Below are 26,259 nucleotides of genomic sequence, written 5' to 3' on the forward strand. Positions count from 1 at the left end.
CCCATCCCTCCATCCCCCCTTTTCCTCTTTTGTGCTAACAGCAGAATTCCTATTTATATATTGGCAGTGGAACTAAATTACTGCAAACATCTCTGAGGGCCAGCCAGGCAGAACAGATTGGCAGCCTGCTGTGTTGTGTCAGTGCCCCCTACTGGCACACGGAGGAAGTGGTAAAACACTGTGGGCTGGCTAGATTAAAAAAAATATATAATAATAATAATAATAATAATAATACTAATAATAATAATAATACGGTGAAACAAAAACCCAAAAAAGTTTCAAAACGTCATTATGTTTTATATTTACATGTTAAATATACATGTTATAATATGTTTTCAAGCTTTTGTCTAACCCAAAAACGCGGGCATAAAAGAGTTAACAACTGAGCTCATTTGGTAACCAAAACAGCAGCACTTACCAAGGCCAATGCATAGCATTTCAGGTGAATTGAATGGTACTTTTAAGCCCTGACAGTAATGAAAAATGGTAATGTCAGTGTGGGGGGAAAAAAGTGGTAAAAAATATGTTTAAAAATATATATATATATTTTATACCATCATGATAGTCAATTGGTTTCTCAATCAATTATTTTCCTTTTAAATTAGCGTATAACATTTTTTTTAATTTCCCAAGTGTTATTTTTATATTAATTTTGAACAGTAGAAAAATATTTGATTTAAAAAAAAATTTTTTTATTTTTTTTACAATTGTAATTTAAGCAAATGTTAGCAGAAATTAGCACATCCCATCAACTAATTACATCAAGATCAACACTAATTGGTTCTTTAAACATTAAGTTTTCAAACTAAATGAAAAGAACGATCTTAATTACAGTATAGGATTGCCAACAACAACACTGTTGTAATTGCTTGTTCTGTTCAATTCTGCCTCCCTGCTCTATTTGTTTGGATTGTCTGTGGGCAAAGTCAACGTGTCCTATTGATTTGGACTTAAGTGCTATAGTGATGGTGTGCTTACACTAAATTGTCTTTTTGCTGAGGCTTGTTGGTGGGGTCGAATGGGAGGAGAATGGGGAGGGCTGGGCTAAAAGCAGCCAATCGGAAACAAGATGCTGACTTTGAAGTTTCCACCGTCTTCTTGACCCCCTACCATAACAATCATACAACTATATTGTTCGTCTCTTATATGGTCCCGTTTCATAGATGATCTCAACGAAGTAGTCCTACGGCATTCTGTCTGTTGCAATATTTGGGCTCATCTCACAGTGTCGACATTCGTAATATCTCCTTCTGTTCATCCACTCTTCATCCGTTTGAGCCACCCAGGCTTGGTTCCTTCTATCATCTACTCATTATGATGACATTCTTGTATACATACCCACATTCATTCATAAATCATACTTGTGTTGATCTTTCCATCCCGTGGTTTCCTAACCATCCAACCGTTTATCCAGCCATCATTCATCCACTCATTCCCAAGCCGTTCATCCGTCCATTGGTCCTTCCATCATTTACGCACAAGTCCATCCACTTAATCTGTTTCCCAGGCATCCATCCTTCCGTCGATCCATCCAAGTAATTGTGTATTCATCATGCATCAAACCATCGGTCTTTCCATCGTTAATGTCTCCCAAAATATCCAGCTGTCATTTTATCCATATTTGTTTTCATCCAACCATTAGTCCTTCTATCCATCCAATGGACGTGCATTGATTCAGTCTCCATCAGTCCAGTCGTGTGTCCCTTTGTCCTCCAATATAACCAGTCTATCAATAAATCATCAATCATCTAATCATCCATTCTGTTATGAATCCATCCGTCTGTTACTGTAACCATTTCTGTTCTCCCATCTTAAACTGACAATTTGTTTTGGATCAGGTTTGATTGTCTTGCTGGCGTGGGTCTGTAGTGCATGCAGTGTGATCGTGAGAGGTTTATTTTCAGAATACAGATTTGGACAAACATATCATTGTGACTGCGTAAATCTTACCTGTATTTTACAAAAACAAATCACCTCAAAAGGTGCTGATTATTGCTATTCCAATGGTGGTTCGGGTCTCGGGCACAGTTACAACAGTGTCATCTGCCAAGCTTATTTCATGCTCGGTTGGGCGTGAATCAATTTCACTCTGGGAAACAATTACTGAAGATTGCAGAAGAGTTTTTTTTTTTTCATCCACCCTCCCAATCACAATATTTGAATCAAATCATCGTGCACCGCCCAACCTTTCTGAGCAGCAATCCAAACTCATCAAATGTTCAGCGACCGCGTGACGCTAATTTGTGTGACAAGCTGCTGTTTGCTTGAGTTTGGAAATGTTCCGAGTGGTTTTCTACTCTGCGCTTGCGGGTCAACGGCGATTTCTTGTGACCTTGCACTACTCGAGCTGGATGGTGTTTCTGTTTCAATGGACATGGCGTGGCAAATATGGCAAAAGAAAGTCAGTTTTTGAAAAAGCAGTTTGAATTATTTTGAAACATTATACAAAGAATACAAAGCTCAAAAATGTTTGAGAGACACTGGATTCAATGTACAGCAACAGCACATCTTTAGTTTCTTCCTGGTGACATATTTTCTTTGAATGGGAACACGTTTCAGAATGTTGGTTAGCTGTTCGGAGCTGGTTGTTATCCAAACACATTACATTGCAACCTTTCAACTGGATGTCTGTAAAAGTGGGAGTTCAATTACAGGAGAAGAACTTGGACTTTTTGGTAAACTAATTAATTAATCTCTATCTTTATTCATGGATGCAAATACCTCAAGGTGAAGCCTCATATCAACAGTTGGAAGAATGATCTCAAGCTATACAAAAAAATCCTTGTACTTCATGACAGACAAAAATGCCCAGAGAATATTTTCTTTAATGGACCGGCATGTTCTTTTGGATTAAATTATATAATAAATGTTTATATTTGAAGGATGATTAAAAAAATAAATAATAAAGTGCTAAAAGGTTTTGCCTTCCTGTTGAAATGGATGTGCACTTCAAGCTAGCAATTCAATTGGCTCACCTCCTCAATATAGTTACTCAAAATGGAATCTGTAACGACTCTGTTAATGAATTTGACAAACTTTTGGATTTCTAATGTCAATATGCTGTTCCCTCCATGCTTTATTTTTTTTAGTCGTAACTTTAATGTTTATGCGCTTTTATTTTGACGCACTTCCGGCAGTCCAGGAAGTGCTATCCAATAGAGATGTCTTTACACCTAACAGAAAGACGCTGAAAAAAAAGAAGGTCCGCGATTCAACATATTGCTGACTGAAACGCCGATTTACATTGTTGCTGACTATCCTAGCTGGAATGACGACAAGGTATTTGTGTTGTTTCATTTGATTTATTGTGATTTTTAATGACGTGAATTACTGAAAATTCGTTTTTTTTTGTGTGTATGTTATTTTCAATTGAAGTTAAGCTAATGATAGCTTCTCATAGGTGGTTGATTGACGCTACTAGCTTTCTGTTTTGGATAACTTAATTCTTCATATGTATGGCTGAAAGTTGTGTTGAAAGTATATTTGACAACTTTTAAGGACTGTCACTAATGTTTATTATTTGTTTGTTTGCGGTATAGGCTTTACGGTGTGTCAAATGGAACAAGGAAGGAATAAAAAAATTAAAAAACTTTATGAAACACCAGTATGCTTCACAATTGTCTAGCCGGGCTCGCTACAGGCTCTATCATTTGTTTGATTTTGGTTTTACACCTTTTGGGGATACAAGTGAACATCTACGACCTGTTCTTCTTCTGACGTGGGCCTCGAGGCAGATGATGGAGACTTCAGTGTCCGCTCAGTCATAAGGAATGCTTTGTCAAGGAGAATCCATCAGAGGTCAAGAGGTCATTGTAAGGCAGAATGGGACGGGGGTGAGGGGGGGTGGGTGGTGTCAGGGAAAGTTATGGTTTGTTTGCTTTCAACCCGCATGGCCCAGCCCTGCAAAGTCATTAAAGTGGAGCAAAACTTCATCCGGTGGTCGTGGTCGTCTGGCCTGGATAAATGGACACATCTCCCTGGCAATGCAACGTGATGCACGCAAAGCAATCTCGATCATTTTCTTCTTTGTTTGTTTCGTGCTTTTTGTGCCTCTTTCAGATATGACAACATCGGAGCAGAATATGGCTGCCGCGCTCTTGTTGATATGAAGAGTAAATGGAGCAGCTGCTTTTCAAGGTGTGAAAAATTGGATGTGTAGTCACACGCTAACAAAACACAAGACACCAAATTCATACTCGTGTCGAATCTGAAAAACACGGTGACAATGATTCTCTCTTGATAGAAAGGGGTTCTAGTTTGTTATATTTATAGATTGTTTTTATTTAAACGAAACTCATACCAAGGGCCTTGCTGACTTTGGTGCAGGCAACATAGATTTTCCATCCAATGTCTTATTAATTGACAGTGGCCTCTCTAAGGCATCTTAACTCATTCACTGCCATTGACGGCTGTAGACGTCAAAAATTCACTTAAACTATTTCTTTTAGTTTAACATTTCTTTCCACTTTTGTTAACAAGAGTATGAAAACCTAGAATGTTTTTATTGTACATTTAGAACAGATATAGAATTTGGGATTAATCGTGAGTTAATTAGTGAAGTCATGCGATTAATTACAATTAAAAATGTTAATCGCCTGTCGCCCCTAATTTTTGATAATGTGTTCTTTCTTTTTTAATTTATCCATTGCCATTGACGGCTATAGACGCCCAAAAAATAATTTTAACTATTTCTATTAGTTTAAATTTTTTTTCCACTTTTGTTAACAAGAGTTTGAAAACCTAGAATTTTTGTTGTTGTACATTTAGAACAGATATAGAATTTGAGATTCATCGTGAGTTACTTAGTGAAGTCATGCGATTAATTACAATTAAAAATGTTAATCGCCTGTCGCCCCTAATTTTGAATAATGTTTTCTTTCTTTTTTTATTTATCCATTGCCATTGACGGCTATAGACGGCAAAAATTAATTTGAACTATTTCTATTAGTTAATTTTTTTTTCCACTTTTGTTAGCAAGAGTTTGAAAACCTAGAATTTTTTTTTATTGTACATTAAGAACAGATATATAATTTTTGATTAATCGTGAGTTAATTAGTGAAGTCATGCGATTAATTACAATTAAAAATGTTAATCGCCTGTCGCCCCTAATTTTGAATAATGTTTTCTTTTTTTCTTTTATTAATCCATTGCCATTGACGGCTATAGACGCCCAAAATTAATTTTAACTATTTCTATTAGTTTAACATTTTTTTTCCACTTTTGTTAACAAGTTTGAAAACCTAGAATTTTTTTTTATTGTACATTAAGAACAGATATATAATTTTTGATTAATCGTGAGTTAATTAGTGAAGTCATGCGATTAATTACAATTAAAAATGTTAATCGCCTGTCGCCCCTAATTTTGAATAATGTTTTCTTTTTTTCTTTTATTAATCCATTGCCATTGACGGCTATAGACGCCCAAAATTAATTTTAACTATTTCTATTAGTTTAACATCTTTTTTCCACTTTTGTTAACAACAGTATGAAAACCTAGGGGAAAAAATTATTGTACATTTAGAACAGATATAGAAGTTAATTAGTGAAGTCATGCGATTAATTACAATTAAAAATGTTAATCGCCTGTCGCCCCTAATTTTTGATGATCTTTTCTTTTTTTTATGAATTTATGGCAGTGAATGAGTTAACGATGGTCATTTTTTTCAAGAACAACTTTTGTATTTCTATGACTAGCTACAGTTTACGTGTCTATGTGGCAGACTGACTTGACACAGAATGGCTTGCTACGACCTACGATGTGTAGGTACGTATACGCACCAAACAGGTCATAGTGCTTAGAACAAAGCGGATCAGAGAGCGCCGTGAGGCTCCGGCCTGCTTGTCATATCACATCCCGGCCTGCTGGACATTGTGCCGTTCAACAGAGTGACTCCATGTCAACTCCAACATATGTGCTACTTACTCATCCGGCCTGAACCAAACTTGCTCCCGGTGGTTTATACCGCGACTTCTTGGAGTCGGCTAACCTTTTTAAGAGAGGAATTTCCACACACAACGATATCATCACTGAGACAAAACCAAAATATACATGACATCAACACCTGACCCTTACATTTGTCTTCAGTTTTTCAGATGCCCACAAGAGAAGTAGAGGACACGTAGTCACCTGTATCCTTTGCCTCCATCGCATCTCGTATGTTGGTTGCTATGGTATTTGCAGCAACAAGATGGAGGAGAGTGGGGAGATAAAAGCATGAACACGCTCACTTGTATCAAGGCAGCCATGTGTCATATTGAACATATGCTCCCCTTTTGGAGGGAGCTGATCCAGGGGGACAACATCCCCCACCCCCCACCGCCCACCCCCAGGCTATGTGGCTAGCTAGCACGGCTCACATGACTGGATTTGCTTCCTCTTTGTCAACAGCAAATCGTCAGCTCACTAAGTCTGTGTGACTTGTGCTAGTTTACAAAATGAGCCCGGCATGAACTACAATGTTACTGCCATAAATTCATAAAAAAAGATTATTAAAAATGTTTTAATCGTTATTTATCACATGACTTCACTAGTTAACTCACGATTAATCACAAATTTTATGTCGGTTCTAAATGTACAATTAAAAAAATCTAGGTTTTCATACTCGTGTTAACAAAAGTGGAGAAAAAGTTAAACTAATGCAAATAGTTAAAATGATTTTTTTGACATTTAGAACCGTCAATGGCAGTGAATGAATAAAAAATAAAAAGATTATTAAAAATTCGGGGCGTCAAGCGATTACATTTTTTTAATCGGAATTAATCGCATGACTTTATTAGTTAACTCACGATTAATGCACATTTTATATCTGTTCTAAATGTACAATAAAGAAATATCTAGGTTTTCATACTCGTATTAACAAAAGTGGAAAAAAAAAGTTCAACTAATGGAAATAGTTCAAATTAATTATTTGACATTTAGAGCCGTCAATGGCAGTGAATGAGTTAAAAAAAAAAAAAAAAAAAACTGAAAAATGACTACACAACGACGATTGACGTGTAGCATGAGAATAAAAGGCCTCATAGCGCCCCCTATGAGAAGGCGCTGACCCTCGTCTGAACTCCCATTTAAAAGGGATTATTAGACTTTAGCACCGGTGGTCGTGCAGGTAGGCTGCTGGAACAAAGCCTTTTTAATGAGCCTTTTAATTGCCCCTTTTATAGCGCCAATTAGCATTTTAATGACGGGCATGTAATTAGGCCTGGGAAAGGATATGAGAGCCTAATAATAATCATTATTATTTTAACACCACTCAGCTCAGAGATGACGGCCACCTGGCACACACACACATAATGAACACGATTATACCTACGCGTGTATATAAACATGTATAGAAAAATAACAAAACTTGATAATTGATTGCTCAATTAATTTTGACCATTTTTTGTTGATTTTCCAGGGCGCGCTACTGAGTGCGTTTTGGGTTGATTATGCTGGGGGCCTCTCAATATTTTCAAGAAAAATATGTTTTTCGGGCATGTCGAGACCCTCAAAAAGGTGACTTGAAATTCCAAGTGTGTCTGAATATGATGAGGTCATTATGTCTGGTTGTATTTTGTACCCTAAAGGTTAGTCTTTGCGCTAGCATCCTTGTTGGTGACCCACATGTCTCCTTGTATCTGCTGACCTTTTAAAGTCCAGTTGGACCGGATTTGCCTTCAGGACTTTCACATCCCCTACTTGTACACCCTTTTATACCTGTTTAATTATATACATACATTCTGCTGAGCAAAATAATATTGTAATGAAGTTGAATCTTTTTGTTTTAAGCAATGCAAAATATCCACTGTACATGAAAAATGATGTGCTGAAGTTGAATCTTATATTTATACACTATGCATACAAAAAAACTTTTCTCACATCTGATATCCCCGAGCGTTTTCCTGTTTGGCGCGATGAGGTAAAGGGCGCTGCTACCCTCTGGTGGAGGAAAGAAAAACGGCAGCTAAGTTTGTTTCTTACACCACGTCGCCATCTAGTGGCGGACAGGTCAAATGACAACATTGGTTAACGGAATGAGACATTTGTAAAGGTAGATATAATAATAATAATAAATCAACCAAAGTTTATCCCAAAATACTTTTTAATATGATCATCGTTGTTGAATTGGACAGCAGTGCAGGCTTCTGTCCTTCTCAGTCACCCCCGGAAATGAGAATCTGTAAAGTGAAAAGAAAAAATAAATAAATAAAATAAAATTCACACCCTCTTAAGAAAAAAATAATAATCATTCATCTTAGCTGCTAAGCCATTACTTAATTAAGGAACATAGATAAAGTACAACTTTTTTTTTTACATTCTCGTAATATCAGATAATTGTGAGATTTAATCATTTTTATATTGAAACTTTTTTTTTTGGTCTTGTTCTACTTTAATTACTGTAATAATCTTACTTTGCGCTCCGAAATTTGCGACTTCATTGTAGGCCTATTTTTAATTTTCTTTCTTTAAATTCAAAAAATTATTATATGATATTTCAACTTTTCTTTTCTTAGTATTTTGACTTGTATGAGTAGTGCTGCAAAAAGTGGATCTTTTACTCTTGTCATGTTGCTAATTTAGTCTTAGTATATTCTATAATTTTACATACGACTATATATAGGCTATATATCACTCTAAGCAGATGTTTGGTGACTTACTTTCTCTCAGCTGTCCCCGAGTTGTTCCGCTTCCTCTTTGTCCGCCCCCTCGTCCACTTGAACATTCGGCGAAAATGTCGCGGTCACCGGCGAGACAGACGCCGCCGTCTCGGGTCTTTCGGCTGGCTTTTCCGAAGGGTCCGCCCCAGCGGTGGCGGCCCTGCTGGTGTTGCAGCCCATGACTTTAATGCTGCTGCTTTCGCCAGTCGAGACTTTCTCAAGTTCTGCTCCAATCTTAGCGTGGCGTTATTCGCGTGGAGCGTTTCCATGGCGACCGTGATCACTTCCTGACCTGTGGCTGGGTCCGCCTCCTATTGTTTTGCCGGCTCACCTACCAGGCAACACACACCCGGTGATGGCTAAACACGGCAAGGATATTGTGTGCCCGTTACCATGGCAACCAGAGCCGGGACACTCAAGTGATGCTGTCAGACATGAAGAGGGCATCACAAAAGTCCAACTGGTTTTGAGCAAGACTTTTGATTTTGGACTCAACTGGAGATTGTTTTGGTATTTGATTGATTGATCTTGAACAGGATTCAACAGATTTTGATTTCAGAATTATTACAAATATTCGTGCTGTTAGCTGCTGAATAATAGAACTTATTATGGTCAGGAATCAGGATCAGAGGTTTTCTGACAGCATGTGCAAACAAAGCCATCTATGTTTTTATACAATGTCAGATTTTTTTCTTTTTCACTTTAAACATCAAAGCAAAAAATATATATTTTAGTACATTCCTATTTTTGTTCTGTATCTAGACAAAAACACTACTCTTCTTGATCAAGATTGAGGATGATGTCATGAAATCCAAGCAAGGAAACAAATGATTTTGAACTAAATCCGAGTCAGAGCAAAAAATAAATAAAAAACTACACCCCAAACTAGATTTTAAACAAAATAAAAAACTACTTCACTATGTGTCAAAGTAAAACTAGACTTTCGATCAGATCTGAGGATAAATTTATGTCCACACACAAGATTAATGATTATGTTATTAAAAGATGAGTTCATTATATTAATGCTAAATTACTTAGTTCGAATGTGATATTTGAAAATTCTATCATGCCTATGCTAAAGATTTAAATGGACCAAATAGGTACAGTAGTGCAGTTTTAAACCAATATTAACAAAACACTATAATATAGTAAATAAAAAAAAGAAGAAGCAAAACATAGAATACAGAAAAAAATTAATGAAAACAAATTCTCATACAAATTGACACCTGATGGATAGTCAGAAGAATATGTTTAATAAAAATAATTAAACCTCAGTTTCCTCTATAGAACTTCATAGAAAGTAATCCAATAAATTACAAATGACTTTTTTTTTTTGTCTGTTTTTAAGACACATCCCCCCTCCCACCTTTTTTCCCTCCTTTTTTCGACTACATGAAATTAGTTTGACTACACAGAGCGCAACATATTACAAAAAATAACATGACAAAAACTGACCATGGTGACACTTGGACATTGTCAAACCTTGAAATAAAATTGAAAGGAAGAAAAAAAAAGAAAGATCTTTTCTCAGTGATGACATGGATACCTTCCTGTACAGCAGTAGTGTGTGTTTGTGTGTGTGTGTAATATTGTACCATAATAGTCACATAATTATGTATAAGGGCACTACAATAGGGGGAAAAGCGTATTGTGTGTGAATCACTGCAAGCTTTTCAGTCTGTGCGATCACTGACCATTAGAGAAAGGAGAGACGACCACAATTAAGAGTGTTGATGAACTAACAGTCCACAAGAGGGCAGCAAAGGTACTTCGACTTTGCTGGAATTCCAGTGTTTGCGGTCCCCCAATTATCCCCCCCTTCAAAAAGAAAAACAAAAAGAGGGTTGAAAAGCAGAGGTACGAGATAAGGGCACTTCTAAGTCTAAGCTGAAGCTCAAAACAAACAAACCAATCAAAAACTAGCGTGAGTTGCGGGACTGTTCGAGCCCTTGCCCGAGCTAGCTTGTATGCTAGGCGCGCTGGCTAAATGTGGCACTGCCGTGTCGAACAACAATCAAAACATTATTATTTTTTTTTTTTGTGCGCTTGAGCCGTCGGAAGGTGGTCGATGGGGGGCTGGGAAAGAGGAAGAAGAGGTGCTAGCGATCAGGAAGCGCTGGAAGAAAATGAAGCCAGTGTGATTTTGGCACAGAAGAAGCTCAGGAAGGCTTTGAGGAGGTCAATTACAGGGTGCGAGTGGACAAGCGTTCACATTCATATTAACATTCACACCTATGGACAATTTAGCGTCGTCAATAAAACTGAATTGCATGTTTTTGGGGGGATGGGAGAGGAAGTAACCGGAAAAGCAAGCACGAGGAGAACATGAAAACTCCGCACAGGAAGTAAAGTCCTCTTGGGACACCTCGACTGCAAGACGGCTGTGCTAAAACAGGAGTCCACTTGTGCTGGTCACAACAAAAATAAAATTAAATGAATTTATGAATGACAGGACCAACGTGAAAAGCCTTTTTTGGAACGTGACGGAATCTACAGCTTGAGTGACATTCGTTAGCTGCCCGAGTTATTGCTCACATCCGCATGATCTGCAAAGCAAGCGTGTCATATTTACATCATCACCCCGCCATCAAAATATATTAATAGTACAGCTCAATGCATTCTTTAATAATAAAATTAAATCCCGACTTAATAATAATTACAATAATGCCTTTTCTTTCTTTCTTTCTTTTTTTTGTATGAAACAGTACAAGGTGACGCTTCTACTCAAGTCCGACATGCAAAATGTCTGGAAACAAGACGCTACCTCGTCCACAAACGTTTACATTTGAGTTCAATTCTTTCTTTTTTTTGTGTTTTTTTGTTGTTGACATTTTTGTTTTATTACACAACCATTTGGTTAGTTATTTACACGTAAAGAAATCTTAAGTGCTGTGAGGAGGGTGATTGGTGGTGGTGTGTGTGGGGGGGGGGGGGGTATCCACATATATGTGAATATTATGAATACATTTGTAAGGAGGCAGTACATAAATAAATGAATATTCCATCAGTCCTTGCTGGAGTCGGAGTCGTCCGAGGATGAGGAGGAGCTCCCGGACTCGGATGAAGACGACTCGGCTTTCCCGCTGTTGTCTTTGGGCTCTCCCGACTCTTCGTCGTCATCATCGTCGTCGTCGTCATCTTCCAAAGTTTCCGTTTCGACGGCGGTCGCTTGAGGAGGAGGAGGTGGGAGGGGAGGAGGGGGAGGTGGCGTGTGGTCGGGCTGCGCGTTGGGCACGGGGAGGTTAAGGCCTGGAGTGAGAAGCATCCCTGGGTAAAGCATGCTCGACAGCAACAAGGGGTTGAGCGGGAGAGGCGGGCTGGAGGTGGACGAGGCACTTTGAGAGGAAGCGGCGGCGGCGGCGTCTGTGCTTTTTGTCCGTCCCCCACTGAGGCTGCATGGCTCTCCCGTCGCGCCGCCGACTCCCATCTCCTTGTCCTCGGAGCCGCCGCCGCCGCCCGCGCCTCCTCCGCCTCCTTCCTGATTCTTCCCGAGCAAGCCGCTCACGCCCAACAAGTTGGGCAGTCCCGCCATGCCCGAGAGCATCATGGGAAACATGGCGGCCAGGTTGCTCGCCGCCAGGTTCCCGGCGTCCGAGGAGGGCAGGCTCATGAGGCCGGCGGTGAGCTGCAGGTTCTGCTGGAAGGCCTGGAGGCTGCTCAGGTCCATGCCCGCCAGGAGCCCGTTGGCCAGCAGGGGGTTGAGGCCTAATGCGGAGGACGCCGCTGTAGCATTGGACGTCATGGCCGCCGTCGCCGCCTTAACCAGAGGGTTCTTTGGACGCCGCCCTCGCCGGCTCACCTCCTCAGGAACGATGGGACCCGTCAGGATCCTGTCAAACATGCTCGCTGGGAGGTAACCCTGAAAGAGGTCAAGTATTCTGTGTTCATTTGAAGGAGGTCTCCGTTTCTTTCATTTTTTTTCTTTTCCTTTCTACCAATTGAACATTTTCCCAAACCTGTCAGGGTTTGCAGTTTAAATACTCACCGACTGTTTCACGACGTCGGCCCATTCGGGCGGGACGCCGTATTCGGGGTTCTCCTGAAGGAAGCGGCACAGATCCTTGAGGGGAGGCGCAAAAGCTCCACCAACCTTCAAGTCAAACAATTGATGTAAGATTACATTTCATTGTTGTCTTTTTTAATAAGTATAAAATCAAAACTCATTGAAAAGAAAAACTTTTTGTTCTACACACCAAAGCGGCGCACTACGATAACGTACCTTGCGAGCGTTCCTCCTGTTGATGATCTGCACTCGCTCTTCGCCCGTCAGGCTGTTGACGTCGATCTTGTTGGGATTCCTGCAGCGGTGCCTCTTCTGCTTGGGTCGCCCATCCTGGACGTGGAACTGCAGAGGCATCTTATTCACGCCCTGTGAACAAAAACAAACATGTAAAAAAAAAAAAAAACACCAACACCAACAATGGCAACATCCATCAAGATAACTCACGGGGATGAAGGCGCCCGTGTCGGCCACAAAGCCCGGATGCTCCTTCAGCCACTGTTCCAGATCTTTCCTCTTGGGAGCGTCGTCCCCAGCCAGCCGGGTGCCATCTTTGAGGTTGATGACCGGGACCCTGCTCTCCGCGTCCTCCGGGCCCGGGCCCGGGCCCGAGGTCTGGTGGTTGTAACCTGGCACTGGAGCCACGCCCACTTGGCCGATGCCGCCCCAACCAGGAGCCGCCTGGGAACATGGGTGAGGTTCGATGTCATCCCCTGCTGACTTTTGTGTGTCATGTTCACACAGTGGGGGAATTTGAAGCTTCCTATCGTGTTCCCATTTCGTGTTTACATCTTTATTGCCCTTCCCAGGAACTTTTACCTGATCATGGACTTGAGTCCTGTTCATAAAGAGCAGGTCCATGCCCTCCACATTCTTCCTCCTCCCCCGTCGCCGCTTCACCACCGGCTGGCTATCCAGAACCCCGTTCAGCCTCATGGCGCCAGTAAAACCTGAAGGCACTGAAGCACCCACAAATAAATCTCTGCAACAAGCTACTCAGGGAAAAGCATCTTTTTCTTCTTTTTTTTTTGTCGCACGTACCGTTCTGGAAGCTGCACTGCGGCTTGGTGATGTCGGCCAGGCCCGTGTCACAGGCACTCTGCAGGTCGTGGAGCCGGGCCAGGTACTGCTGCTGCTGGGCTTGGGGGGCCTCCTCAGAGTCCAAGGCTCTCTTCAGGGGGAGACCCTGTTTCTGGAAGGTCAACTTGAGACCTCCCTCCTGCTGAACACAGCCACATGTTTCGGTTAGTGGATGATTCTGATGGGAAAATGTGGGAAATCCTTTGTTGGTTAAGCCAAGGTTTTTTTTGTTTTTTTTTTGTATAGCACTAATGGAACATGTCTTTTGAAAACACAAATTAATATAGCAGAACCTCAACCTTTGAACAGCACTTGGCAGACTTTAGTAAATCTTTAGCTCAGTGATTATTGTCAAACTCAAGGCCCGGGGGCCAGATGCGGTCCACCACAGCCTTTTATGCGGCCAGTGAAAGGAAATCATGGGTGTCGTTAGTGTTTTTGACAATTTTCCGAACAAACTTCCATTTTAAAAAAAGTTGTACTTTTTGAGGTTTTTATTTTTCATTTAATGTGCTTTTTTTTCTTTCTTTTTTTTTTACACTTTTTTTAAACTGTCAATTTTTTTCCCACTCATTTTCTGACAATATGTACATTTTTGACAGTTTTATTTATTTTTGGGGCAAATGTTTTGTAATTTGTCCATTACATTTATTTTTGAAATGTTTCCCTACTTGACAAGTTTTCCCTTTTCAATTTCAAAAACTTACCATTTTTGGGGACAATTTAACTTTTTTTTTTTTTTTTAAGTTTTACTTTCTGACATTTTTATTTTTATTTCTTTATTATTATTATTTTAGTTCACCTCTTTTCCTTTACAAGTTTTACTTTTTTTTTTTTTTTAATAAAAGGTTCAGCTTTTTCCGCTCTATTTAAAAAAAAATTACCATCTTAACTAGTTTGTACAAGTCTGAGGTTCCACTGTAAGTGCTTGTGCGACTTTGCGTGTTAGTGCAACCGGGACACCTGCCACACAGAAGACAGTAGGCAGAACTAAACGGACTGTAATTGGAAGCCAAAAGAGGAAAAAAATCCAAATGTTATAAAGAAATCGTGGACCCTTTAACGTTGGCGTAATGTTGTCCTTTGGGCCTAATTCAAAGTGTGTAGGGAAAAAGAGAGGAAAGGCTGTTATTACTGTACATTCCTCCCGCTGCTCAAAGAATCACCCCCCCCCCCCCTCCCCCCCACCCAAGGAAAGACAGAGCAGGAAAATCACAGTGACATGCCCAACGTGGCGGCGGAGGAGCTGGGAAGGGGGGGGGGGGAGACGAGGGCGGGTGAAATCAACATACATCGTTGAGCTTGACTGAGAACTCCTTGTTTTCTGCAACATGCTCGGTCACCTTAGACCCCTGGGGCGAGGCCGAGGGGTCCTCGCACAGGCTGCCGTCCAAGAGCTTGGTGGTGTAGAAGGACGCCACGGGGCCGCCGGGTTCGTAGACGCGCCGCGTGGCCGGCCACTTGCCCTTCAGCACCGCTTGGCATATGCTGTCCAGACGGTTGATGATGACGCGGTCCTGAATTTGAGCAATGCGGTCATCAGGCACTCGAACGGCCGCCTCAATAAGCGAGATGGCGACTCACCTTGGGCCAGTGGGTGGCACCGAGCATGTAGCCGCCCGCTTGGAAGGGATGCGGCGCGCTGTTGGCGACGCCGTTCTGGGCCGCGTGGGGATCTCGCGCATCGTGGGTCGCGGTGCCTAACGATGCCGCGCTGTCCTCGTCAAAGGCCTTCACGCTTGCAGCTGCGGGCACTGGAAACATCACAGACCGTGTTGGAAGCTTTGAGACTTTCTCAGGCCGCCGATTACCATAGCTATGGTAAGTGGTCTCAGGATTTATATATTTTTTTGAAGTATCCAAGAAAAATGATTCAACTTTGCGTGAGCAAAAAAGCTTAGCAATTTAGCATTGCTTATCATCTTTGATGGGGCTCATTTGTGCCAATTATTACCCAATAGAAGTTTGTCACATAATGAGCTCTGGAATTCATTCAAAGAATTTTGAGAGGCTGCATTCCCCCAACATACATTTTCAGTGACAGTTTTCAGGCACCCAAAAAGCGGTCCAAATCCACTTTTTTTTTTTTATATATTTTTTTAGGAATAATAAACATTGATAAAATATGTCCTAACCGGGCATACTGTAGCGGTTATCACTCACACCAGCAAATATTTTTTAACAAACATTACTTTTCGACTTTTTTAAGTCAATCGGAGCACATTTGTGTCAATAAAATGATTGGACAAGCTTATTTCTTTGTGTCGGCTGTTATGTACAAAACACAATATTGTGCTTTTTTTTTTCCAATATGAGCTTTTCTTTCTTAAAAAACAAAAACAATATTCAGAGTTTTTCTAAAATATCGTGAGCTTTTTTTTTTTTATATATATAAATACCGCTAACCTTCCCACAGCATCGTGACAATATCGTATCGTTTGGATATCCACACATCCCTATTTTGCTCGACTGTTTGCCATGACAGTCGTCAATTCAGTTAGTATTTCGTCATTCCAATTTGGCGAGAGCATTTTACGGTTACTGCCGACACCGCGTCGTGACTTCTCACCTTTCTTCTTCCTGTCCTCTCCTTCGCTGCCACTGTCATCCGAAGAAGAGGATGAGGACGACGACGAGGAAGAGCCGGTAGAACAGGACGAAGAAGACGAAGACGAACTGGACCCGGAGTGCGATGAGGAAGAAGAGGACGACGAGGAAGTTGAGGAAGAGCGCGACGAAGTGTTGGACGAGGAGCCGTCCGAGTCGGTCCCCGAGGCCCGCCTCTCCCTGCGTCTCCTCTTGCTGACCTTCTTGGGCTTTCTCTCGGAGGAGTTGGGTGTGAGGGGCTTCGTCCTTGCGGCCACCATCTGTCCCTCGCTGTTGGGTTTGTCCTCCGCAACTCCTGCGGGGGTCTCTGGTGCGAGGGCGGGACTCCAGCTCTCCTTCGCTTTCTCGCTGTTTTCCTCCCCTTCTGAGGGGGGCTCCGCTTTCGGGATAACCCCGCCGGTCTCGGAGTCCCTCGGGGCAGGGGGCGGAACCGCTGAAGCGGGGGCCGACGCCGGGTACTGAGGTTGCAGGAGCGGCGTGAAGCCCAGCGGCTGCTGCGGCGTCGGCAAGGCCTTCGTCTGGCTGTAGCTGCGCTGGGCCGCCATGAAGCCCAAATCGGGGTCCCGGAGTATGTGATAATCCGTGCGGCTGACCCCGTGCTTGGCGGCGCCAATGAGCAGGTCCCGGTCGTGGGTGCCGACCTCCCACCAGGCGGGTAGGTCGGAGCTGATCTGGCACAGTTGCAGGCGCTCGTAGAGCAACGGGTGGCGAAGGACCTGCTCCCTCACCTGGCGCAGCAGTTCCACCCGGTACAAGGTGCGAGACGCCCGTTCCTCCGTGATGGGTTGGATGTTGAGGGAAGGGTCCACAGCGGAGTCTGGGGATGAAGATGGGACGAATATGAGCACGCTGGCAAATCACGTTAAATCCAAAGACAACGGTTTGTTTTTCCCGTTTACTGTTACAATGCTACATCGGGAGAATAAGTAGCCGCTCGCATAGTTGCAACACCCGGTCACCATGGTAACGCGAGCCGTACTGTACATGCGAGTTGTATGTATCCTCTGACCTCCATCTTTGGGTGGCAGGCGGCAAACCCGTCTGCACATGGCGGCGAAGGCGCACAGGTACTTTTGCAGGCTTTCGTCGGTCTTCTTGTGCAGACGTGCCATCGCCCGGAATTTTGTCCAGTCGAAGCGGCCCAATGTCGGGTTGAAGACTACGCCAAACGTGGAGACCACCCGGTAGAAGTCGGCCTCTTCCCGCCTGGTCCATCTATTGACAATGGAAATATATGGCCGATTTCATATTTGCGTGCGTTTTTGTTCAATTCTTGCAAGTATCAATTCAGCTTGAAGTTCAACTTAACAGGCGCAGATAAATACAAAAACTGAAACAAGCTCATCATTACATCACAATGCAATATACATTTTGGGTGAAAACACAATTTTTTTGCCGCGAGATTTTCTCAATGTAAAATATGTCTTGGCACAATACAAGATGCAAAAAAACGAACGCAATAAATGTTGAGGTGAATTGAATACATAAAGTTGAATCCTTTATTCCTCTCCGAAGCGTTTTGCCGAAATGTGAATTATTTTTGAACTTTTTTTAATCAACACATTTTATTAAAATGTTTTCCAATTTTCTTCCAGTATGTTCACGAAATCAGCATGCAACTAAATAAACCTTAACAAACGTATCTTTTGTCATATTTATTTTATTTATTTTTTTAGTCAGTAGTGATATAAAACTGCTCTGCATCATAATGAAATATGTGCTTGATTTACTTTTTGCATTATGATTGTGTGTCGGTACCTAATGAAGTTTCTGCCAAAAATATGTACATACATACATTACATTACTGTAATGTGCACAGACATACAATATTAATCTGCATATATTTCTCATTCCACCAATCACTTTTTCCTCACCTTTGTTGACGTTCAATCTTGGCGGCCATCTTGGGGTTAAGCGGGTCACTGAGAGCCACTGGCGGCAGCAGTAGCGCCGCCGAAGGTAGCGGCGGCGGGCCGAGCGGCGCCGACATCATGGCGGCCAGCTGCGACTGCGACTGCGACTGCGACTGCGACTGCGACTGCACCTGGTGGATTTGCAGGATCTGCCGGCTCTTGGTGTAGCGCTGCGAGGCCGTGATCAGACGCCTCAGCCGGGCAGTGAGCGAGGACGACGAGGGCCAGTAGGCGCTCGCTGCTCCCGAAACCGCGTCTGGGGCGGAGGAAAGCGCTTGTGCTAATTAATGTCTGTGGAATTTCCGGGACATGCTGACAACGTGCAGGATTTTTGTGTGACTAATACTCACCTCCGGCGTTGTCAGTGACAACCAAGTCTCCGGGAGAGGAGGCGTCATCCTGTGGGGAAATTGGTGTTGAAGAACATCTCGAATTAAAAGGATTATCTTATGGGAAATTGGCTTTTTATCATTTGCATGCAAATAGTTTGGTATCTGGCTTGGTGACCACATTTCTGTTTCCAGCAGAGAAAATAGAATAGCGGTGTGCGTATGATTCGAAGTTCTAAGCTCACGCTCCGAGTCGTCATGGTAACAAAATGCACGCTTGCTTGCCGATCGGAATTCTAACAAAAACATGTCGCAGACATGACAAAAATACCACGGATTGTGGAAAAATACCCAACACCTTCTTAGAATGAGTAACGAGAGCAGACGCGACCGCTAAGTCATTGCTGAGCGTGAACGCGTTGCTCTCTTGTCAGTCTGATTATTGATCGGCCTTTTCAAAAGGAGACAAGCTTGACCTTTGGCGGGGTCGGATGTTTACCTCCATGTCGTCCTTCAGCAGAGCCGGAGCGGGCTTGTACTCCGGATCGTCCACGTCCCTGCAGACGCGCGCACAAAATGTCTCACTTTCCAGATGAATGTATCATGGAAAATATTTTTGGGGGTGTTTTCGACATACCCGTCCATGAAATCGTTGCTTCTCTGTTCGGCAGCGATGGCCTTGTCGTCCGGTCGGCCGACGCGCTCTAGGAAGCAGAGCGCGGGGTCCGCTCGGATGGTGTTGTACTTCTCATAACCTGGAATAACATTTTTATTATTTTTATTTTTTAAGGAAACAATATTAAGTGAGCTGGGATGGGGCCCAGCTGGAATAAGCGGTATACACTCACCATGCTTGTAGACCCCCAGTAGCAGACACTTGTCAGAGATGGTATCCCACCACAAGGCTGGCAGTTCCGAGTGGTCCGGTTCTGGCACCCAGATCTTAATCTCACTGGAGGAGCAATTGAGCAAGACATTACAATTACAAAAAGTATGACATTAAATAATGGAAATATTTCAACCTCCTTTGCATGTCTTTTCCCCAAAGACTGTCATTCCAATACACTCTTAAATTGCTATTTTACCTAGAGTTTGTTTTGCAGTTCTAAAGATTTCCAGCAGGTGGAGCTCAATCGTTGTCTTAAATATTTGGCCGGAGCCTTCAACAGGTTGATGATTCTATATTCAATAACAACACCTTTTTCTCTTCCATGTAAATATTTCAGTTTGTATTCATTTATGCGTGTATGTGATGCTGGTATGTATGTAATATATGTCCTACTGTAATATACTCTGCCCTTGGCATAGTCATTGTGTAATGTGATATGTTTCTAAAAGCCCAACTACAGAAAGCATGAATAAAAACAAATAAAATGTGAAAATGACACAACGATTGCAATTTGCAGCGCAGGTTCAGGCCTGGAAATTAGTCATCGACCGTTGCTGTGCAATTAGTTTCTCCTCATCAAATATTGAAAGCATCAATTTCACATCTTTGTTTGTTTAAAAGTCGCCCCGAAGTACTGGAAGGTTAACGGCGCACTCACCTCGCATCCACGTTGTTCAACACGTTCTGGGCCTCGTCGCCGATCACCTCTTGTTTCAGGTAGTACAGCATTCTGACCCGGAGCAGCACCCTGCACGCACAAAAGCCGCCGCTTAGAAAAGAAAAAGCCCTGACCACGCACAATCGCTTCATGGAGCGACACACACGCACACACGTATGGTCTGGTTGAACACAATGAACAGCAAATGATAAAAAACACTGTTAATCCTCAATGCAAAGAAGAAGAAAAAAAAAAATATATATATATATATATATATATATATATATATATATATATATATATATATATATATATATATATATATATATATATATATATATATATAGATAAAATGGAGGAAGAAAACTATGTTAATGTATATTTTATATATATATATATATATAATTGAAATAATATAAATAAAAGATATTCTTTATTGTCTTAAAGTGCAATCATTCAGGTCTTACATAAATGTAGGAAAATATTTAAAAATTATTTTTCTTCTCTAAACTAATTACAATTTTAGTTTGACTTCAAGTAAAATAACATTTTCATATGAATTTATGGGGGGAAAGACCTATTAAAAGGATCGATTTATGGTTTTATGAATCGATATTGGGCTATGAAAAGGAAAATCGATTAATATGATAAATCCTTTTTTTTAAACCCAACCCTAACATATACACACTAGGGATGGGCGAGTACCGATACCAGTACATATTTCAAGATATCGTTCTTGCAACAGCAGCCCTCTTGTGGCCGCTTACGATCACTAACTAGAAATGTGAAGAATATAAAATATTTAAAAATATATTTTTTTAATTTATCAAAAGTAATATTGGTATCAGCACTTGGTATCGGCAACTACTCAAGATTTGAGTAATTGTACTGGCAGAGAGTCAGCATGAACAGGAAGTCACACACACACACACACGCACCGTCGCTAACAGAAACAGGAAATCAGACAGAAACACTAAAGCTAAGCTGTTGGAATGGAAAATGATGGCCTAAAGTTGTCAGAGTCGATAGAAGGCCAACTGCATCCACGTTTGATACATTTTGAGCTCAGCGTCTTTTCCGGGTAAAACGGGAATGTGCTAAGTCGGCTACGCCCACCCACCCTCTTAAACACTGCAGTGTGACTGAAGCAGCTGCTGTGGCGCTCCACCGCGCCCGTCATCGCCCTTCCTTCCTTCCAGGTTCTATGCAAGCGCGTGCGGTGTGACTCACAGGCAACACTCTGCGCGCTGTCACTCGCTCGCTACGCAGCGAGCCAGCTGAGTTGCGTGACGCAGCCGGCTGGCATGCGAGGAATCCCCCTCGGCCCCGTTCACGAGCAACGCGAGCGGGGCGAGACGCGGCAAGTGACAACGCCAGCGCTTAAGCGCGACATGTCACTCCTCGCTTTGGCTTCTATCGAACGCCGGGGAGCGTCCTCCGGAGGGAAAACGTCATCGTCAGCAAAGCCCGCGTATTGGACAATGGCTGGATTCAACGAGGTTGGGCTGGGAAACAAAGGGGAACTTTCCATGGAAAACAACACAGGCGGCCATCATCTATTTGGGCTTTTGTCTCTATGGCAGCCACCCCCCTCTCCCCTCTGTCTGCGAGTAAGGGTGATCCATGGCGGCCATTAGCCAAGACTGAAGTCTCATTAAGATTTCCATCACTCAACCGTCCGCTCGCTGCGTCTGATAATGAATCAGCAGAGCGTCGGCTCCAGTGCGTCTTTTAGTGGCTCGTCGTTAGCCGAGCAAGCCAGAAGAGTGACGAGTGCATTCTCTTTGCATTTGACTACATTTCCTTCATGGACTGAGGGAGATTCATGTTATTAAAAACACATTTTGTAAGCCTCGCACATTTGCCTCAGATTTGAATTTTGAGTTTGCATGTTTTTTCTGCGCATTTCTAGGTTTTCCCCCTGAATTCCTCCTATATTCCAAAAAACATGCATGTTACTAAGTTCATTGAAGACTATAAAGTGTGCATAGGTGTGAATGTGCCCAGTTGTTAGCCAGCTAGCAGCCAGCTCGCATAGGCTCCAGCCACTGATGTGAATATATGACTGGATAGCCGATAGAACAAGACTTTTGAAGGCGCGAGGCCGCCATATTGCTCCTCCCAAGAAACGTTTCTCGGCATAAGATCCTATACATTTACAGTATCGAAATTGGAGAACATTTGAGACAGTACTTAGTAGAAACAGCATGATTTGATGTTTTAAATTTGTTAAACATAAACAAGAGGACTTCAGACATTTTACAACTTGCCTTAAATACATGAATGAATTATATGCTTAATGATGTTTACAGGAGAAAACGTGAAAACATTTTATTAACAAAAGATACCTCTACCAAATCTAATATTGGGGTCTAAGGAGCGATAACGGAAAAAGGGGGTCTTCAAAGCAGCGCATACCGTCCACTTGTTAATTTTTGGACTTGTTAAAAAATGGTGACCACCCCGCCACAACCCCCAATACTAACTGCCTACGAGCTGTATATGTGTAATCTGTATGTATACCGTATAGTTTATACCCCAGTCCTCGAGTACCCCTATCCCACCTGCTTTCCATGTCTCCCACAGCCAACACAGGTGTTTTCAAACGATTAGATAATTAGCTGGATGAAGACTGATAATGATCCATGGCGGCCATTTAGAAAAACATATACATCTTGGCCCATTTTGAAATCACCATTAGTGTTTATTAACTACTAACTAAATTAAACTGAAATACAACATTTGATCAATATCTAGGATATAAAACCGCGAATTGCGTCAACCTACTTGTTGCAGTGGTGCTTGAGGTGTTTCTTGTAGCCGTCGTCCTGGAGCATATGCTCCGGGTTGTGCTTCCGCAACCACTCGGCCTTGTGGATGTCAAACGAGCTGGACTGGGTCTTCATCTTCTTGCCCTTGCGACCCCGAGGAACGGGTGCAGATAGACCTGGCGGCGGAGGAGCGCAAGGTTGGTCCATCTCCTTTCTCCCTTGGGTTCTAGGACATCAAAGAGTTCACATACCCAAGTGATTCTGCAGCTCCTTGGTGCGTCCGTCTTCGCCGGGTGCAATCAGGTCCCACATGAAGCCTTTGATTTTGTCGTCGCCGCGATAGTGCACCAGGCAGTAGGACAGCAGCGCCCTGCAGATGGACTCCACGTCCCAGTCGGTGAGCTGCTTCTTGAAACGGCCGTGGTTGAGGATGTCCTTCCAGCGGCCCCACCTGAGAGAGGATCAAATCAAAAAATTCATGGCGAGGCCCACTTCATCCCCTGATCTTCACTCTTCTTAGAAATGCTATGTGCATACCCGTATACCAGCAGGTTCTTCTCCACGCGGAAGCATTCTGTCCGCCCGTAGCTGTTGGGCCGCTCATGGGCCCGCCTGACTTTGGGCTTGGTGTCGTCGCTGTCGCTGTCGCCCTCGGACAGCTCCGCCAACTCATCCTTGGTGGAGCTGAAGGGCCTCGTCTGCTTCCTGACGCGGGGTGTGTCGATAACCAGGCTGTTCTGTAGGTGTGACAAGAACGTTCGGTTTTCAAGATATTCAAAACGCCGCTGACGTCATATTTTCAAGCCCACCCTCCCCAAAGGGCCATTGGAACTTGGATCAAATATGGACCCACAATTCCATGGAAAATGGGCCAAAAGTTCAAAGTCAAAGGGGAAGATCAAAGTCACATATGCCACTTTACGGAATCACTGACCAAAACTTACTGAAGACAACTGTTCCCTACTTGATATAGCGCAAGGTACGTAAAGCTGCTTACTCTGCCATTGGCCATTTCCATATCGATGTCTGCCTTTTTCGCCCACTTGTCCCAGAAGTTGGGGTCATCCAGAGAGATGTCTGTGCGGTTCCCGGATGCTACAAAACTGGCCTGGAAGATGACGTCGGACAATCTTAGCAATCACATTTGGTATCCAACCCTCTAATGTAAGATGTCACCTTGGCAAAGGTGGACCCCCGGCCCTCGGACTCGATAGTGATGGTCTTGGTTCGGCGTTGGAGGATCTGGTCGATGTCCTCCTCGCAGAACTTGGCCCCCTCGTCCTCCTCGTCCATTATGGCGCCGTAGGCTCCACGTCGCAGCAGGTCCTCAATCTCCTTTTTGGACAACTGCTGCTGGACCGCCTGGGAGTGGCAATGAAATCATTACAATGGGAGCAAAGTTTTGGATGTGATCGAACGGCCATGACGTGAGGTACCGCAAGGGTCAATCGTTGGACCCCTTTTGTTCAGCCTGTATGTGCTTCCTTGGGTCTAATTCAAATGTTTTTTTTAGAGCATTTCTACAATCAATTTTCACAAAATGATGTTCCTGCACTGTACATTCATTTAGTAATTGTATTAAACTATTTTGTAATTCTTTACATCTTAAATTATTCTTTTTTTCTTACATGTCGTTAATTATTTCACCTTTAGATGTTTTTTTGCCATAAAATGTTGAATGTGAAACACAAAAGCAACACTATTAGCTTGTGTATAAAATTCAGTATATAAATAAAGAAAAAAACAAATCCATGAGTAAACTTTACAGGGTCTTTTATGTAAGATTTGTCAGATACTTGTTCTGTCCCCAAATGTTGCTGGAACAGTTACGTTGGAACTGAACAGCGACCGTCAGAGAAAATCTGTAATCTCTGCATCCTCTTGACCATTCACTGCTAAATGGGAGCAGGAATGGCTTCAATTGGAGAATTTTTTTCCCAAAGAAACTCTTAACGGCAGCCTTCTAACGCCTATATTAAGTTACTGCTATATATATATATATATATATATATATATATAAATAAAATAAAATAAAACTATCTTTTGATCTTGACTAGGTATTAGTTCAATTAATTAATTCCTCATTTTTAAATCAATATTGAAGCATCAATATCGAACCAGAATCAATCCAACATAAATAAAAATAAAATAAATTGTCATGGCTCACCCCTCCCCCAGTGCCTCCTGCTCCTCCCAGGCTGTTGTCGCGGCCGCTCATGCTCTGCAACACGGCTTTATCCAAACCAAGCTTGAGGCTGGCGCGGTCGAACATCTCTCGCTCGTACGAGTTCCTGGTGATCAGGCGGTACACCTTCACCGCCTTGTTCTGGCCAATCCGGTGGCAGCGAGCCTGCGCCTGTGCAAATACAGGAGGACAATAATTAATGCGGTTCTCAAATTGGGGTCCACCAAAACGTTACAACATACAGTAAGTCAAATTATTTATAAAAAAAAAAAAGGGGTTGGTGACTAAAGCAAACACAATAGGATAGAAAGCTTTGATGTGATTGTGACGTCACAAAGGTGACATTCCTGCATGAATAAAGTGTTGTTTTTTTCTCAAAGACATGTAAGGTAAGATGAACCTCATCAACCAAAGTGGTGTTTTTTTGTTTTGTTTTGAAATAAAGGCGTATTACAGAATTAAAATAACATATTTTGGAGAACCGAGAAAATACACTACTTCCCAAACTTTTAAGCAAATTATATCTTTCTCTGGTTTTCTCGAGCAGTCAATGCAAATGACACTCGGCCTCATTTAAAATAGAAACTAAAACGTGAGAGTATAATGCAAATGTTTTTGAACAAACCTCCCTATTAGGGACAAAAGAGTTTTAAGACATTTTACATGTTGCAAAAAACTGAATGATTGTTGACCTGTTACCATTGAGAGGTTTTTCAAAACATTTGTATGATTCTCCAGCGGTTCATGAATTGAAAATTAAGCCGAGCGTCATTTGCATCAACTATTTATATAAATGAAAATACAGCATTTGCATAATAATTTGATTTGACGTCAACAGTTTTCACAGGTCCACGTAAGCGTTACCTGGAGGTCGTTCTGTGGGTTCCAGTCCGAGTCGAAGATGATGCAGGTGTCGGCCGCCGTCAGGTTGATCCCCAGGCCGCCGGCTCGTGTGCACAGCAGGAAAACAAAGCGGTCCGAGTCGGGCTTGCTGAAGCGGTCGATGGCCGCCTGTCGCAGGTTGCCTCGAACGCGGCCGTCTATCCGCTCGTACAAGTACCTGCCAAGACAGGGAAGTGATGTTCAATGGGACATATTATGGAAAATTGACGCTTGTATACAAAAAGTCTGGATTCTGGTTTCCCTGCCCAACAAAGAGCGTGAAATAAAACAACTAAATCATTTTTTCC

The 26,259-nt window shown here is 42.4% G+C and overlaps 1 protein-coding gene, 2 long non-coding RNA genes and 1 other non-coding gene across 11 annotated transcripts in view; 2 read left to right on the forward strand and 2 right to left on the reverse strand.

The window, feature by feature from the left end:
* Positions 1-3,166: 3,166 nt before the first annotated feature.
* On the forward strand, positions 3,167-6,972 carry LOC147176855 (uncharacterized). Its single transcript, XR_015094462.1, has 4 exons — positions 3,167-3,279; positions 3,540-3,812; positions 3,899-4,137; positions 6,086-6,972. It is a non-coding gene; the product is annotated as an uncharacterized LOC147176855 (long non-coding RNA).
* Positions 6,973-9,869: 2,897 nt separating this feature from the next.
* The window catches only part of chd9 (chromodomain helicase DNA binding protein 9), a 58,159-nt gene continuing 41,769 nt past the window's right edge, over positions 9,870-26,259 (reverse strand). For 4 of the 8 annotated variants that reach the window (XM_086072354.1, XM_086072349.1, XM_086072356.1 and 1 more), the window contains 23 exons: positions 25,934-26,129; positions 25,052-25,240; positions 24,061-24,246; positions 23,882-23,992; positions 23,422-23,621; positions 23,136-23,335; positions 22,901-23,060; positions 20,114-20,203; positions 19,415-19,518; positions 19,204-19,321; positions 19,066-19,123; positions 18,588-18,636; positions 18,199-18,493; positions 17,334-17,539; positions 16,287-17,141; positions 15,302-15,471; positions 15,010-15,234; positions 13,679-13,859; positions 13,457-13,596; positions 13,085-13,318; positions 12,857-13,006; positions 12,623-12,727; positions 9,870-12,496 (listed from right to left, as the gene is read on the reverse strand). In XM_086072354.1, coding sequence (XP_085928480.1) covers positions 11,642-12,496; positions 12,623-12,727; positions 12,857-13,006; positions 13,085-13,318; positions 13,457-13,596; positions 13,679-13,859; positions 15,010-15,234; positions 15,302-15,471; positions 16,287-17,141; positions 17,334-17,539; positions 18,199-18,493; positions 18,588-18,636; positions 19,066-19,123; positions 19,204-19,321; positions 19,415-19,518; positions 20,114-20,203; positions 22,901-23,060; positions 23,136-23,335; positions 23,422-23,621; positions 23,882-23,992; positions 24,061-24,246; positions 25,052-25,240; positions 25,934-26,129 — 5,077 coding nt within the window. In that variant the 3' untranslated portion in view covers positions 9,870-11,641. The remainder of the gene's footprint in view (positions 12,497-12,622; positions 12,728-12,856; positions 13,007-13,084; positions 13,319-13,456; positions 13,597-13,678; positions 13,860-15,009; positions 15,235-15,301; positions 15,472-16,286; positions 17,142-17,333; positions 17,540-18,198; positions 18,494-18,587; positions 18,637-19,065; positions 19,124-19,203; positions 19,322-19,414; positions 19,519-20,113; positions 20,204-22,900; positions 23,061-23,135; positions 23,336-23,421; positions 23,622-23,881; positions 23,993-24,060; positions 24,247-25,051; positions 25,241-25,933; positions 26,130-26,259) is intronic. The other 4 variants (XM_086072353.1, XM_086072352.1, XM_086072350.1 and 1 more) reach the window with 4 other exon arrangements.
* LOC147176857 (small nucleolar RNA SNORA16B/SNORA16A family) lies at positions 24,679-24,816 on the reverse strand. Its single transcript, XR_015094491.1, has one exon. It is a non-coding gene; the product is annotated as a small nucleolar RNA SNORA16B/SNORA16A family (small nucleolar RNA).
* On the forward strand, positions 25,097-26,253 carry LOC147176858 (uncharacterized). Its single transcript, XR_015094463.1, has 2 exons — positions 25,097-25,312; positions 25,908-26,253. It is a non-coding gene; the product is annotated as an uncharacterized LOC147176858 (long non-coding RNA).

This window comes from Leptonotus elevatus, chromosome 3, assembly GCF_054856555.1.
Source record: "Leptonotus elevatus isolate MCC_2025b chromosome 3, RoL_Lele_1.0, whole genome shotgun sequence".
Classification (NCBI taxonomy): Eukaryota; Metazoa; Chordata; class Actinopteri; order Syngnathiformes; family Syngnathidae; genus Leptonotus; species Leptonotus elevatus.